The sequence below is a fragment of the Heloderma suspectum genome, chromosome 5, assembly GCF_057233095.1.
Source record: "Heloderma suspectum isolate Gila_16-S chromosome 5, 16-S_ref, whole genome shotgun sequence".
In the NCBI taxonomy this organism is placed as follows: domain Eukaryota; kingdom Metazoa; phylum Chordata; class Lepidosauria; order Squamata; family Helodermatidae; genus Heloderma; species Heloderma suspectum.
In genome coordinates this window covers 191872686-191889327 of record NC_139462.1, presented here as the reverse complement: position 1 = coordinate 191889327, position 16642 = coordinate 191872686, and the positions used below count along the sequence as shown (strand labels likewise).

General features: G+C 42.9%; 1 protein-coding gene across 2 annotated transcripts in view; it reads left to right on the top strand.

The window, feature by feature from the left end:
- The window catches only part of DYNC1I1 (dynein cytoplasmic 1 intermediate chain 1), a 302215-nt gene that overhangs the window by 225587 nt on the left and 59986 nt on the right, over positions 1–16642 (top strand). For both annotated transcript variants that reach the window (XM_084858764.1, XM_084858765.1), the window contains 4 exons: positions 3295–3441; positions 8874–8987; positions 11807–11940; positions 14384–14528. In XM_084858764.1, coding sequence (XP_084714890.1) covers positions 3295–3441; positions 8874–8987; positions 11807–11940; positions 14384–14528 — 540 coding nt within the window. The remainder of the gene's footprint in view (positions 1–3294; positions 3442–8873; positions 8988–11806; positions 11941–14383; positions 14529–16642) is intronic.

Genomic DNA, 16642 nt, shown 5'->3' with positions numbered 1-16642 from the left:
ATCTAAATCTCATATTAGAGTAAATCCTGTTTAACACTCTTCTCCAGAAGGTCCCAGCCAATGACTGGCAGAAAGCTATCCCTATACATGAAGACCAGTCTACACAGCTAGTTCACACTCGCCATGTGTATGTCAGATGTGGGTCCCCAGGGCAGGCTTCCCATCAATGACAATGCAAATGACTATCTCTTGCGAGCATATCCATCTGCAGTGAAGGGGATGTGCCATCACTAATCCAAATCTGGTTTACATTAATTTTCCAAAACAAAAAACAGCCTTATGAGGCACAAAATGAACTTTTGAAGATCTGTAAGTACCGTACACAGTGATATATAGGCAGGGCAAAAAAAAGAAATATGAGAACACAGCAAGAATTTTGTTGGACTGGACCAAGAGTCCATTTAGTACAGCATTCTGTTCCATCAACAGCCAGCTAGAAGCCTGTGGGAGGCTTAGCCATGTTACCTCAAAATAAGCAAGATAATAACTTTTGTTTAATTTGGGCTATTTCTTTCCTAGTATTCAAAAGTACCCAGCAAATATATTTTTCAGAAGAATATAACACAACCAAATCACACTGGCATAGACACAAAGTTACCGTTGCTGACTGTGGCAAATTGACAGTGCAAATACATAATGCTCCTTCTTTAGCCATTGCCTTATTAAGTGAGGAATCCCTTCCGCTATAACAGAACCCAGGGTGGTTTGGGGTGTGTTTTTGTATATCTGTCCTTCATTTGCAGTTTCACACCTGTGGAGCACATGCTGAATGTTATACTGATATGATGTGGTAAATCACTTGTGGGAGCTTTTGTACAGTAGAATGTTGCATGTATTAGACAGGAAGAGGACATGAAACTGAAGTGCCATCTAACCGTTCCAAAGAGAGATTGACATGGAACTTTAGGCAGACATATCCATCAAGTTCATTGGGGCCTGGAAGAGGTTGCCTTTGCAATCTGGATGCACATCTGCCTTGGCTCTCTCTACAGACAGAACTCCCTTGCTAGATCTGTGTCCAGAAGTCTCCAGTGTGTTCCTTCCTTGAAAAGAAAACAAATCTGTAAAGCAGGGGTGGGCAACTTGTGTTCCTCCAGATGTCTTGGCCTATAACTCCCATCATCCCTCATTCCCTATGCTGGCTGGGGCTGATGGGACTTGTAAGCCAAAATATCTGGCAGGCCACAAGTTGCCCATCTCTGATAGATAGGCTTCCCTGAATTTCCCATTGTTCAGGAAAAGGGGAGCCTGAAATCATATTATCAACATCTAACTTAGATGTCTCTTGAAGAAACCTCCATGCTAGTTTCTTCAAGATACCTCTTGTGTGTGTTGAATGGGCAGGGTTATTTTCATCAAACCATCAGTGAAGCCTAACAGCCATTTGGAAGAGTGTATCCAGTGCTGAAGTTACTGGGTTTGAAAATCCTCTGCCTATTGTCACTTTCATATAGGGTTTGTCATTAGTGATGAAGCATGTAGTGGTCTGATTAAAATAACTCTTTGTAAGCTTTGATATGAAAAGATAATGTATTAGATCTGGGTTTTGAGAGTTGTTGCAGCTTGTCAGAATGGAATGGCAGCTGCACAATCGCTGATTTTTAAGGGCTCTCTGCTTCTGTGCCACTGTCACAATGGTATTTCTGCAGATAAACTTGTGACAAAGGGCACCATTTGAAAATGATGAAAACTACATTTTTTGATGTTGTACTTGACCATTGAGTAATGGTAATACTGCACTGCTTAGTGGGTTAGGTGTTGAAGTAGGAAATAATGGAATCAGAGAAGAACATGAAACTTTTAATGGACTAAAAAGGGAATCAGGGATGTTAGATGGGTGTTCTCTGATTATTTCACAGTCTGGGGCCTGGCTCACACAATCCAGAGTTTCAGTGTCCTTTTCTAAGATTGTTCTGGAAAGGATACATTTGAAGTTTGACACACAGCAATCTTTTTGTCATTTGGGTTGTTACAGGCAGTTCAACACATACCTGTTTATCACTTGGTGACTGCAGCATCCAGTGATGCCTTGCATGTGTAAATAAGACACCACGGATCCAGCACTATGAACAGAGCTTCCTGATCTCATTGTACCTCAAACACAATGCTGTTCAACAGAGTTAATTCACATAGTCATACATAAGTGATTGATTGTTGAGTAATCTAGTGAAACGCATGACCTCCTGACCTGGAAATTGTTATCTGCTCTGCTTCTGGATTTGGATGAGTGGAGCTTCCAAGGAGGGATTGCAATTTGCTTCACTGCTGAGACCAAGGGCTTCTCCACACAGAGGCTTTTTATCTTGAGATTTTACTGGGGCTTCTGCTTCTGGATACTTTGTGGTATTAAGATCGGCCCTTTATATGCGCTTCCCTCCCGCTGCTTCCCTCCTGCTGCTTCCCCCCCCTTTATCTGCGAGTTCTGTATGTTTCAATATACAGCCACTAGATGGCACTGTTGTTATAATGCCACTTCCTCTTTACATGGACAAATTCAAACTGATTCAAACAGCTTCTTTTTATTAGCTCATTATTTCCATTTCAAATTAAGCCACAGAAATAGTCAGAAACTACAGGAGAGGCCCTGGAGGTTGATGATGTCATGTAAAGGATCCGCAAATGTCTGTAAGTAACCAATCTCAATCGCAGGATAAAAGCCCCATGTGGAGAAGCCCCAAGACATCCCAAACATTTGCAAGGAAGAAAAACAACTCCACAGAGCTCCATCCTGTGAGCTACCTTCTGAGGAAAGATCTGTGTGGCAGGAGCAGCCCTGACCTCTTCACTTAGATACTGCTATCTGCTCTACTCCGGTTTTGGTCTGGGGGCTTCCAGGGAGGGATTGCTCCTCACCCAAATCCAAGGCCAGGAGAGCCTGAGAAGGCATTGGGTTTAGGATGCGAGGCCATTGCTTTGTTCTAGAACAAAAGATCTACATGTGGAAGCCCACTCCTGCTGATAGTGTAAACAACTAAATTGTTTAGGATATTACTTTAAAAACACAGAACTTGTACAAGTCAGTGACCTGGGGGGAGGGGGAGTGACCTGTTTTTTTAAAGACCTAAATAGTGGCAAGATGGGATATAAATCAGTTACATCCACCAAGCTACCATCAATGTGTGAAACACCCTATCATTCTAAAAGTTTTAGGTTTTCAAAGAATGAAGCATCAAAGGAATATTTGTCTCAGAATATTAATTCTAGGATTATTTTCCTAAATGGAAACAAAAGGAGGCTTACAATTAAAATAAACCCTTTTCATCTTTCTCTACACATTTTTTGTTGTTGTTGTAGTCCTCTGTGATGTCTGTCTGCTTTGCCCGCTTTCATCCCAACCTGGTTGTTGGAGGGACCTATTCTGGCCAAATTGTGCTCTGGGATAATCGCAGCCACAGGAGAACACCAGTTCAGCGCACACCCCTTTCTGCAGCTGCTCACACGGTAAAGAAAAATTTATTTCTTTAAAAAGACAAATATTAATAGAAGGATGCTTTTAGTGTAATGTTGCTATACATAAAAAAATAACAGCATGCAACTTTGACAAGGAAGTCATAGGGTACACTAGTAGGATCCCAAAGACAGTGCCTGTGCCTGTAATTGTACAGAAGTACTAAGCCACTATGTTTCCTGTCTTACTGCTCCTCTTCATCCACCCTTCTCCCCATCTATGGCCAGTAGGACTCTAATTTGTCCCATAGTAAAGCTGTGAGAAAACCAGTTGAGGAATGGGCCAGGAAGCACTGCAGTTTTGCTTGGTGCCTTGGTGAAATTCAAGTTAAAGATGGGATTTCAGGTTCTGGCAACACTATATTGTAAGTTGGGTAGGCAACATAATGCCCATGGGCACCAATGTGCCCCCGGACACTTTTCTTGGCACCCACCCATCCTGCTTTTTGAAAAATAAATAACATATTTTTTACCAGCAGCTGGGATTGCTGTGAAATAGGTTTCTGTTGGTACTGAAGTCTCTGGGTTCAGAGGAGTTGTTTAATGTGTTGGGGCTCAGATCCCACCTTTGCCTTGTATGCAGTCTTTGGGTCAGGTTACTTATCCTTTGTCATGCCTCACATGGCAGCCATTTTGTGGTGGTGCCCAAGACAGTTTCTCAAATTGCCAAACGTGCCCACAGCCTAAAAAGGTTGCCTACCCCTGCTGTAGATACATTTCATACCAAACCAACAAGAGGCCTACTGCATTTAGATTGTCCACTTAAGCATCACCAAGAAAAAGGAAAAACTGTTGATTTAGCCTGCCTTGTTTTAAAGGAAAATTGGCATTTTTTCCCACTGCCACACCATCAAATTGCGGCAGCAAATTTGGCAGTGGCAGGCAGTGTGGGCTGCATGCCTGTTTCCCATGAGCCATTTGTTGTTCACCCCTGACACACAGATGCCTTCAAATAAAGGACTGTCATCTAATAGCTCTTCACATAGATGACTGTCTTCGGTAAAGTAGGGACACATGGCCACCTGACTGAATTCCAGATGTCATTCTGGTAGAATACGGAATGATCCTGCTCCTTTGAGAAATCTGTGATTTGTGAATTTGAAACATTTCTTAAGAAATAGAAGGCTCTGATGGTGGTGGTGATGGTGGTGGTGGGCCCATGAAGTAAGATAGTGTGGGACTACCACACAGACAAATTGTATCTTTAATAAGGTATAAACTTTTGCCTGGAGAAATGATGAAGTCAATCACAAATACTGAGAGATCATGGGATGCAGTGCAAACGTACCAGCACCTTGTACAATTTCCTGTTGCAGATGACATGAAAACCTCCCAGTTGGAATGCTCCTTAGGGAACTGAACGTAACCCCGAAAACGTGCAGTTTGTTAGAACTAACACAGTGCTGTCCGAACAAACATACTTTTTACAACTGGGATTTTTAGATTCAAGTTGATTTCAGATGGTTGTGGTAATCCCTGAATCTAAAAATCGTAGCATCCAAGTGTAAAAAGTTAATTGTGGTGGTAATATTATTAACATACATCCATTTATCAAAGAGTAATATTTTGCCCTAATTTCTGGCATCAGAATTCTTTCTGTGTATGAGTAATGTACATCTTAGAGTTAGGTCAGTTTAATAAATCCAGTGATGGTGTTCCGTTTATCACTAGTCACCAAGCTACAGTTGTAAACATTGCCATCTTAAGATGACTTAGGAATATGGGTGCTAATGGAGACCATACAGGTCATTCAGAATGTTGACCTAGTGTTGAAGAAACTGATTTTGGTTTTTTCCATCTACTAACATTTGTTCTTCCCTGCTGTCTGTTTGAACAGAATTGTACCTCTTCAGAATAATAAGCTAATATTTTCAGCATGGGAAAAGTTTGTATGACAATGTACAATTGTTTCATTTGGAACATAGAAGATTAACTTGATGTATTTATAGGTATTTGCTGAGTAGATATTGATTAGATATCATATTCAAACTACTAGAAAGATCTTATGAGATCATATGATGTAGATGTATCCTGCATTTCAGATCCTGCATTGAACAGTAGGGTTGGACTGGATGACCTCTAAGATCTCTTCCAACTCTATAATTCTGAGGGTCAGACTACACGTGATGTTAATTATATAGTGTGCAGCTTCCCTTTTTGGTAAGCACACAGTCCCTTGATTCAGATTGCTGCTTCCTTCCCATTGTGCGGGAGTCTAAAAAAAAGAACTGAAACTCTCCCCACGACCTGAGTTCGATCCCAGCAGAAGCTGGGTCCCAGGTAGCCGGCTCAGGTCGACTTAGCCCTCCATCCTTCCGAGGTCAGTAAAATGAGTACCCAGCTTGCTGGGGGAAAGGTAGTCATGACTGGGGAAGGCCATGGCAAACCACCCCGCTATAGTCTGCCATGAAAATGCCAGTGCAAGCAGCGTCCCTCTAGGAGTCAGCAATGACTCGGTGCTTGCACAGGAGGAACCTTTCCTTTCCTATGTTTTTATCAAGCAGACACCTGAATGAAGCTTTCCTGTGCTGACACAGGAGTGGCTTGAGTGAGCAGGCTCAGTCCTCGTGGCTAGTTCACATAACCATTTTAAAGTGGTGCCATCAGTGAACATATGCTGGTCTTGTTAATGGTTCAGTGCATTTCCTGGCTACAACTCAGTGTCCTGGAAAACCATCAAAACATGGGTTGAACCACTGCTATGTGGACATGTGCAGCTCCTGCCTTGTGAATGAAGCAAGGCCTACTGTATACACACGGCCTACTGTATGTGGAGGAGCTGTGACTCAATCATAGAACACCTGCTTTGCATGCCAAAGGTCCCAGGTTCAATCCCTGGCATCTCCAGGTAGGGCTGGAAAAACTCTTGCCTGAAACCTTGAAGAGCCACTTCCAGCCAGTGTTGACAATACTGGCCTAGATGGACCAAAGGTCTGACACAATGTAAGGCCTATATCCTTCCTATGCGCCACTGAAACAAGCCAGCTGGTAACTCAATACCCACTTTTAAAATTTAATTTTACAGTCTATATGAAAAGAAGAATTTCTCCCTCCCACCCACCCCGTCCCCATCCCCAACTGGAAAATACATACCATGTTCCCACCAACCACTGGCTTCCAAATTTTCTGAGCGTATCCTTCCGGATTGGTGCCAGGATTCACAAGGAAAGGGAGTCCCACCACACATTACTCACTAATTTCCTTTCACACCCACCGCACATCTGCATTTGGGCTAACAGGAAATTTTAATTAAGTTTTTTAAAAACCCTCTAGCATGATGATTTCATTTCCAACATAAATAAAAGCAAGATGGCATCTTCTTCTCCTGGGAAAGGAAGGAGCCCAGTTAGATTCTCTGCAAAGTACAGTTGGCGTTCCCACCCCCTGCCTGCCTTCCTCTGCCTCCCACTCTGCTTTTGAAACATCCTTTTCAATTCAGCAGTGAGACTTACTGCTTATGAAATTGACAGCTGACAGCTCTGATTAAAGCCAGGCACTAGGTGCTGTGAGGAAAACAGGGAGTTGTCCTCATGCTACTTTATGGTCCCCACCTATTCAAACTTTTCCCCTGTTTGTGCTTGTATTCCTAGCTTAAGGGGACTATGTTACAAACCTGTATAAGCACCATAGTGAGGAGGGTAGATGTCCAATAGAGTTTGATATGAGCTCACTTGCTTTGGCTTATTTCATATGCGACACATGTGAAAGGCTATATTTGGCTGGCAAATGAGTAAGAGCTAAGTGGTGATGTGATAATATTAGGAGGGTTTAAAACCTGCAGCTTCAGAATCAAACAGCCCAGTTGGTTCACACACTGTTTTATGTACTGTTTTGCATGAAGCCAGCTATGAAACTACATATGAAAAGGACAAGTAGATTTTTAAAATGTGACAAGAAAAAAATGCTGTAGTCATATACGTAATCTAATTTTGATGGGCTTGCCTTTATGAGGCATAAGAATTTAAGAAGAGCCATGCTGGATCAGACTAAAGGCCCGTTTAGTCCAGAATTCTGTTTATACTATGGCCAACAACTCCTGTGGGAAACACCAGTAGGATATGCATCATTCTGCTCATACCAGCAGCTGGTATACATAGGCATACTGGGCTTTACTACATGAGGCTTTTAACCCGCCGCTTTACTGAGGTTTCTGCTTCTAGTTTCTTTGTGGGATTAAGATTGGGTCCTTCACATATCTTTTTTTCTGGGGGGTTTCTTTCTCTGCCTTTCTATGTGTTTCATTACATAAACACTAGGTGGTGCTGTCGGTATAGCAGAATTGTGCAAATACACAGGGTTTTATGCTGCCATTCACAAAAATGCCAGACTTTTCTCTGTAGAAACCCCTCCCCCCGCTTCAATCGTTCCAAGGAAGTGGAGAGGCCCTGGAGGATGACAATGTGAGTGAAGAATCATGAGCACACCATAAAGGCTCACTGCCTCTAATACTGGAGGTAGTCATCATGATTAGTAGCCATTGATAGCCTTACAAATTTGTTTAATCCCTTTTTAAAGCCATCCACAGTAGTGGCCATCCCTACATCTTTCGGCAGTGAATTCCACAGTTTAACTATGCACTGTATGAAGAAGTATTTCTGTTTATCTTCCTGAATCTCCCACCAGTCAACTTTACTTGTTTTCAGTAGAGCTCAGAATCAGTGCTCAATGAGAAGGATGAGGACTTTCTTGTGGGCATGTGGTTTTCTCTCCCTATTGCAACAGTCAACCTTCACACATTGGAGATAGGAGGGAAGGGCTTCTAGGCCTGTTTGAGTCCCAGTTCTTTCCACTATGGAAAAGAACCATTGGCCCATTGTAAATTTAGAATAATGTGATAGTCTCGTGCACTTACTTCAGGTTAACTTCAGTGAGCATGAGAGCATAAATTGGCCCATGATTAAGAGGACTTAATGGATTTGTTGACATTTTTTTCCGACTGAAGTGTATTTGAAAATATTTTGTACAGTAGCCAAACTGTGTCAAAGTTGATGGCTTTTCGTTTCTTTTCTGCAGCAGTTTTCTTCAATAAAGTCTACATATTTTTGCCCCATTTGAAGATTTGCTTCTTTCTTCCAGTAGTTTTTCGACATTAAACACCATCAACAGCATGATAACATATCTCTGCGGGTGAAATTTCCTCCACTTAATACAACATTTTCACAGTGGTAATCATCTTGGGCAGTTTATGATGGTGTAAAATGAAGCTCTGAAAAACCCGCACATTTCTTTGACTCATAATGTGCCATCAAGCTTGTGACAAAACAAAGGAGTTACATTCCTATCTGGCAAACAGAGGAGTCCTAGGCATCGTGTAACAGCCTAATCCCCCTTGCAAATAATGTGTCTGTAACATTTGGAAACATATTTTCCCAAATGTTAGTAGGCACTTTCTGATTTTTGACATTTTGTGTGTTTTCACTTTTCAGCACCCTGTATACTGTGTAAATGTCGTTGGGACACAGAATGCTCACAACCTCATTACCGTCTCTACAGATGGCAAGATGTGTTCCTGGAGTCTGGATATGCTCTCAACTCCACAGGTGGGTTTGTTTTTACCTACACAAAAAGGGTTAAAGCTGCTACCTACTTAATGGAGCATCGTTCCTAAAAGCTAAAACCTCACATCCTATACAGACTAAAACCTGTGGATGCACTTGAAAGAGTGCAGCTTGTTTCCAGCAGTTGGCTCTTCTAAGAGCCAAAACCCATTTCCTCTGCCTCAAATCATGTAATTATGGTAATGCGTTAATACACAGGTCAGTTTCAAGTGAAAATGAAATAATCTGTTTTGAAGCACAGGTAATCAGACAACTCGCCTCTGGTGTGTATCACATTTACTCTATATCATTGTTTAGCTAATATAGACTAGAATGTAGTGTGGCAATTGCAGAAAGTGCAGCTTTTCATTTGCGTTCAGTGACAAAGCTAAGCAAACAGATCATATCAAAAGTTTGACAAATATATTTCCGCTTTTCACCCTATGTTAATGTGTTGTCAATAGTGTCAGCTTTTAGCATTGTAGAGAAGAACCATTCGTCACTGTAAGTCTAGAATTATATGATATCCTAGTGCAATTACTTCAAGGTAGCTTCAGGTGTACAACTTAGGTATATAAATAAAGCTGCGTGAAGGCTTTCTATCACAGAGCTAGATGGGACGGGGCAGCTGCCCACATGCCTGTCCTAGGAGGGGAGGGGAGCAAATCCTTCCCCTGCTGTACTACACTGCACTCTGTTGCTGTAAGCAATTTTTTCCTAGTCCAGTTCCGACACCAGAAGTCAGATGGGAAGAAAATTGCTTGGAGCAATGGAGCACGGTGAAGTGGTATGGGGGAGGCGGTAGCTTTTGCTTCTCTCCCCTGCATTCTCCTTTTCATGTGCAGAACAACCCCTGCTTTACATGTGAACAGGGCAGATATATGGATAAAATACACTTGGCTGCCCAGTCACATCTAGTTTGTCCCTAAGGATTGCAGTGAAACGAAAAGGGGAAGGGTAGGAAGGAGGAGAGAAAAGGAGATAAAGCACTGCGCTTCTTTCCTATGATTTGAACTGGGAACTTACTGGACTTAGGCTAGGACCTGTCATGGTCAATTGTCTGAGACTCGGTGTCCTCAGGCCTAGGTGTCCAATTCAGGCACAGAAGGGAAGGAGGGTGTGTAATGTTAGCTCCTGCAATAGGCAGGTGGTGTGAAGCCCCCGGATTGGTCAAGCTCAGTAGTATAAGTCAGGGGTCAAATCCAGCCCTCCTGGAGTCCCAGTCAGGCCCTCTAGAGTTCCCCAGGTGGCCGTGCCCCCTTCCCATGGCCCCACCCTCTTTCCTCCAACCAGCAGTCATTTGGTGGTTTCCCAGCTTTTGTGCAGTTTTGTCCTCCATTGAAATGCCTTAGTTTCTGGCAGTAAGAGCTGTAAGCTACAATATGTTGGTATTTTTTTGTAATTTTTGCCCCACCTCTTTTTAACTTTGGCCCTGCCCCCTTTGCCTTGGTCCTGCCCACCACTGGAAAGGAACCTCCGAGAGCTTTTCCAACATTGAATTCAGCCCCTGGGCTGAAAGAGGTTCAACACCCCTGGTATAAGTACTGGGAGGATTGTCTTGTGCTTTTGCCTGGGCAAGAGAACTGTACTCCGCCCTCTGTTTTAATTAGCCCAAGTGTTTAAAGATCTCTCCCTCTCTACATAACACTGCAGTCATTGCTTTCTAGGAAAAAAATGGCATCCATTTCTCTCTCTCTCTCCAAGCCCACCACCTGAAGCAGAACACAGTCCAAGTGTTAAAAGTGTGCTTTCTCTCTCTCTACCAGAGAGATATGACTTGGTCAAAAGCAGGGTTGCATAGGAAGCTGCCTTATACCAAGTCAAAGACTACTGATCCATCTCATTGGGTATTGTCTACAATACTGAATGGCAGCAGCTCTCTGGGGTTTCTTCCAGGAGGAGTTCAGATCTAGGCAAGACTCCAGACAGCTACAAGTAATACTCAGGGCAGAGACTTACACAAGAATACCAGACACAAATGTTGCTTTGGCAGTAAAGGGCTCTAGACCAGGGGTGGGCAGAAGGTAGATCTCCAGATGTTTGGGACAAAGCCACTGGACAGGAATGCTAGGAGCTGAAGTTCAAAGCATCTAGAGATCTACTTTCTGCCCATCCCTGCTCTAGACTGGCACTTCAATAAGGCTGCAGCTCAGTTTGGGTGGCTGGGAGAAACCTCTTGTAGCTAAAGGGGTCTTGCCTGATTTAGCAAATGTTGGCTCCAGCAGATTTCTGTGGGACAGGGCTGTAGCTCTGTTCTGGTTTTTAGGCAGGAGACATCAAAGATGACAGGAGCACAACCTCTTCAGGCTAGGGGGTTGGTGGCAAGGTGGGTTCCTGGGTAACCTCTGGGGAAGTGAGGTTGTGTGGGGTAGGTGCTGGGGGTAATTTTCTACCCTGCTCAGTCTCCTCCTCTGAGTCTATGGCCTCTAATCCTAGGACTATGACAAGCTTAAACAACAACAACAACAGGCAAAGTAACCCCCAGCAAAAAACATTTCCACTATTTACCTCTCACCCCTAAAAAATAGCCAAAATGGCCCTCCTTGTTTTGCCATCTCCTGCACTCCAAACGCTGTGGTGAAATGGGGAGGGGTGTTTTGGCTCAGACCAACATGACATCTTATGTGTATACAGATAAACACACACACACACACACACACACACACAAATGGGGAGGGAAAAAAAGAGAAAAGTAATACTTGAAGCAGCCATCTGCAATGGAAACAAAACTATTAAGAAAATAGTTTGGCCATATGCTTTCTTTCTGTAATACATTCAGAAAACAACTGATTGAAAAAAATGCCTCTGGCCTATTTTGCTAGGAGAGCATGGAGCTGGTGTACAATAAATCCAAGCCGGTGGCAGTTACTGGAATGGCTTTCCCAACTGGAGACGTCAATAACTTTGTAGTTGGAAGTGAAGAGGGCACTGTCTACACAGCTTGTCGTCATGGAAGGTACTTTCTTTTTTTTTATAGGCACATTTTGCTTGTGTTACCTCTTACATATGTCTGCGGGTTGCCTTGTACTATAAGGACATGATACAGGAGATCTAACATTTCATGCCTTTAAATAGCTGGCGGTGGCTCTGATTTTGATTGGTGCACTGACACTGGGTAAAGTTAAGCTTTTACCCTAATTTCTGTTTTTGAGGGGAAGGGAAATGCACGATGTGATGTTACAGCAAATGAAAGTTTGCCTAAGCATTTCAGAGGAAAGGAGGGAGAACTTGACATAGGGTGGCCATTTTGACAGCAGCTCTGTGTTGAGCATATTGATATCTTGTTTCCCCCGAGCTGATGAAGTAAAAACTGTTGCAAAGAGCTTGCTTGCTTGCTTGCTTGCTTGCTTGCTTGCTTTCTTTCTTTCTTTCTTTCTTTCTTTCTTTCTTTCTTTCTTTCTTTCTCTCTCTCTCTCTCTCTCTCTCTCTCTCTCTGTGCAAGTATAGAGTTTGGATATCATTAAGAGGAAGATCACTTCCTCATGTTCATTGAAATGAGTACAAATGATTCTGTTTTAACTGTTTCATTGTGGTTGCCTCTTGTTAAGAACCCCTCACTACTCTTCAAATGTGCCAGCTGTGACTTTGATGCATTTCAGTTTTACATAGTTAATTTATTAACTTCATTGTATGTAATAATTTAGAAACTTTGGTTTGTTATCATTACATTGTCATTATCAATTATCCTTGTTTTTTCTAATGATTAAGAGGCCTCTACTGTCACTGTCTATATTAGTTAAAGTAGATCCTAGCATGTGGATATACTGAAAGACACAGAGCTTTTCTACATGAGGCATTTATTGTACGCTCATGATTCCTTACTCACAATTGTTTACGGGCTCTTTAGATGACATCATGATCATCCAGTTTCACTTCTGTTTTTTCAGAGCACTTTCTTGTTTGTTTTAGAATGGGGAAAATGGGGTATTATTTCTGAAAGTACCATTTCTACTTGTGTATTTGCGCTATAGCACAGGTCCACCTAGAGATTATGTAGTGGAAAAGCAGGAAAGGAAAAACTTCGTGTAGAGCTTGATAACAGTTCTGTGATGAAACTTAAAACAGATAAAGTGATTAACAGTCTTGTGTAGAAAAGCTCACAATCTGGGGGCAGGGAGGATAGGAATGGGTCTCTGTACATGTTGCGGAGGGTAAGGTATGTAAAAAAATATTTTTAAGAACCTGCCAGTCACAAGAAGCCCAAAATTGTTAAGGGATAAGGACTGCACACATCCTCTGAATCCAATTTCTCTCCCCTGGAAGAATTATTTAAGCTGTGAAGGAGGACTGTTTCTCTCAAGTTAAAAGGATAATGTGAAGGAAGAAAGCGTTAATCCATCCTTGCCATGTCCTGGCGTTGATCCAGAATGGGCAACCTATGGTTGGATGTATATTTATTTGTTTAAAAGTACTTATATGCTGCCTTTCAGAGCAAAGCCTTCCTAAAGTGGCTTACAAAAAATAATTAAAACCATAAAGCAATTCTTGAAATACTTTTTTTTTTTTGGTAAAAGAAAGAGTGGACAGCTGACAGCATGCACTTTTAAAGTGTATTTTTAATTCAATGTGCAGCTACAGAAGTGAAATCTGCCCAGTAATAGTTCCTATTTAAGCACTTTCACTATGCCTGCTTTGTCCTGCATAAAAACTGTCAGCTGCTTTTCTTCTTCATGAAAGATCTATTCTCTTTCTATTGTGTGGGGCTCTTGATGTCACACAAAATTTTCTTTCTATTCGTTTTACTACTGTGTCTTGAGGACTACAGATCTTGCATGGGGGACATGAAGGCCACCCGTAAACAATTTTGTAATGTAATTAGCCACAGCCTAATCCTATTGATAGTAGCATCAGCAGTACAAATAGATGGTTTGCCCTGCTATAGCTGCAGTGGCATACAGGTGTACTGCCAGGTACAGTCTTTCTGCAGACTGTGGCATATATTATGGCAGGGAGTGAGTAGAAGGCAGATCTCCTGATGGTCTGGACTTCAACTCTCAGAAGTGCCTGCCAACGTGGCCAATGGTCAGGAATGCCGGGAGCTGAAGTCCAAGATATCTGGAGATCTACTTTCTGCCACCTCTGTATTATGGCTTCATCACTCAGATGGGCTGAAAGAGTCATAGGATGCTGCACAGAAAGGTTTGGCCACCTAGTGCTCTTTCGTGTTCTAAACCCAATATCACACTGGAACCTTATAAGGCACCATAGTGTTGGAACAGGTCTAACCAAGGACGAAATGGTATAATACACTGTAACCTTGTCCAAAACTGTTAATCTTGATCCTGTGCACTTGGAATCACAGGGTTGGGCATGAAGGGAACAGCAAAGTAGCACCCCAAGATAAAGGCCATTTTCTGCTGTAAGGTATTTCCTAAATGTCCACTTCTCTCTTTCTGCAGTAAAGCAGGCATTGGTGAAGTCTTTGAAGGCCACCAAGGTCCTGTCACAGGAATCAACTGCCATATGGCAGTGGGTCCAATCGACTTCTCCCATCTGTTTGTCACATCATCATTTGACTGGACTGTCAAGTTGTGGACCACAAAGGTATGAAATGGGAATGGGGAAGCTTGTTTGGGTCTCTGCCCTCTTCCCCCAACACAGGTCTACCTAGGCAAAGTGGGACAGGTGGTCATTCTAGCTAACCATGCTACAGCTTTAAACTAGGGTGGGGAACCTTGTCCCATCGAGGGCTGCATTCCCTTGAGGGTAACCTGTCGAGGGCTCTGTTCCAGTAGTGGGTGGGGCTGGAGCAGGCAGTGAGTGGGCCAGAGCCAAAGGTTGGTGGGGCCAGAAGCACCCCACACATTGCCCCTCTCTCTCTTTTTTACACACACCATCCATTCACCTACAAGCATGCAGCCCATTCATCCATCATCCATTCACCCTATGCACTCTCTCTCTCTCTCTCTCTCTTTCTTTCACACACACACTTCATCTCACAGTCCCATCCTTGCCCTCCCCCAAAGCACAACAATTGGGGCCCCTAGTAAAACATGCCGTAGGATTAGAAAGTGGACCTGGCAGTCATTCAGCTGCACTCCCTTCCCCCCACCCTGTTCATAATCAGCATTTAGAGAAACAATACTAAAGGACATTATTTGCAGGAGCTATAAAATCTCCGTTTCTCCCACGTCTCTGAAACATGAGTTGGTAAGAAAGTTTTGCTCGGCTCTGCCTTTGGTTCTGTTGGCTTTGGAGGGGATCCAGCTTTGCTTTGGGAAGCAAGATCCAGACTTAAGTGACCTGATTCTGCTCTGGTTTCAGGCTTCATCTAAATCCAAAGTACATCCCTAGCTTCTGTCTAAGGTCGTTTGTTGAAGCCAGGATTTGCATTCAGATTTAGTATTTAGTACTTAAGCCACAGGTCCATGCTGATGGCTCACAGTATTTATGATATATTTGTTAAATGTGTACAAATAGAGCTCAAATAAAATTCCACCCATTTCAAAATATGAGTTTTCAGATGTCAACATTTGGGTTCTAATGGTGAAATTGGACCTGAACATTTGATTTTTGAATTTTTGAATAAAGAATAGACACAACAATTCAAAATTCAGAGTGTTTGGGTAAATGAATAAGTGAAGTTAATATAAAATTTACTAAATTCTGTTGCAAGTCAGCTATCAGGTAATGAACGCTGTTGCATGTCAGCTGTCTGATGAAGTTAAATGTTGATTGCTGGATGACGGATACTGTCTGATATAGATAGCAGCTGTAGGCTAGTAGTCAGATACTGTCAAATTTTGGTTACTGAATCCCAGCCATCAGGTACAGTCACACTATTTAGATCTAGGATGGGCAATAGGTAGCCATCACAGCTGTTCACAGCAGGCATCCCTCTGCTGACTTAATCTCATGTGTGTTGCAATCTTATCTGTCAGAGGTGGGGACTGAGAAAGGTCCTGGTGTTAGCTGGAAGCTGGACTGCTAGTCTGCTACTGCAATATTTTTGGAAGTCAAATGCTGAAAATCAAATATGCAGCAAATAATCCATGAATATCCACTGGATATCCACTGAACAGAAGCATTTGGAGGAGACATGGGGAAGGGATTGTTTCAGATCTAAAAATTGCTTGCTTCAGTGCCCATAGGATCTTTCATTGGTCTCATTTTTTATTATAGCTGCAAAAAGCTTAGTGTTAACATACTGTGCTGTTCCCATTCAAAATGTTCATAAGATGAGGAAAAGGCCATCAGTTTTGGTGGAGGCACGTAAAAGGGTATGCCTGGTGCATACTATTTAGAGCTGGACTGAGCAGCTTCATATAGGCTCTCTTCACACCTGGCATTTTATCCCACTACAGACCGGTTCTTTTGATTCCAGATTCTTTCCAGGATGTACACTGGCCCTGTATACAGGCATCTCTCATCACGCGTCCCTCCGCATTATATCTTTTCATGGCTGGGCCGAGCTGCACGGAACACTCAGGACAGAAGGGCGCTGCTGGCTCCATACCCCTCCTCTCCCCTGATCATTGGTTCCTGTAACATGATTCATGGCTCCGCCCCTCCCTCCACTCCTCCACAGCGGGAGGGAAGTCAGAAGCAGTTCTAGTGGCCTGGATAGGGGGCTATGGGAGCTGGTCCCCTCCTTCCTCTGAGGGAGAGAGAGTCTTCTCAGTGGCTTACCCTGAAGTTGCTGGTGCTGGTAGCCCTTC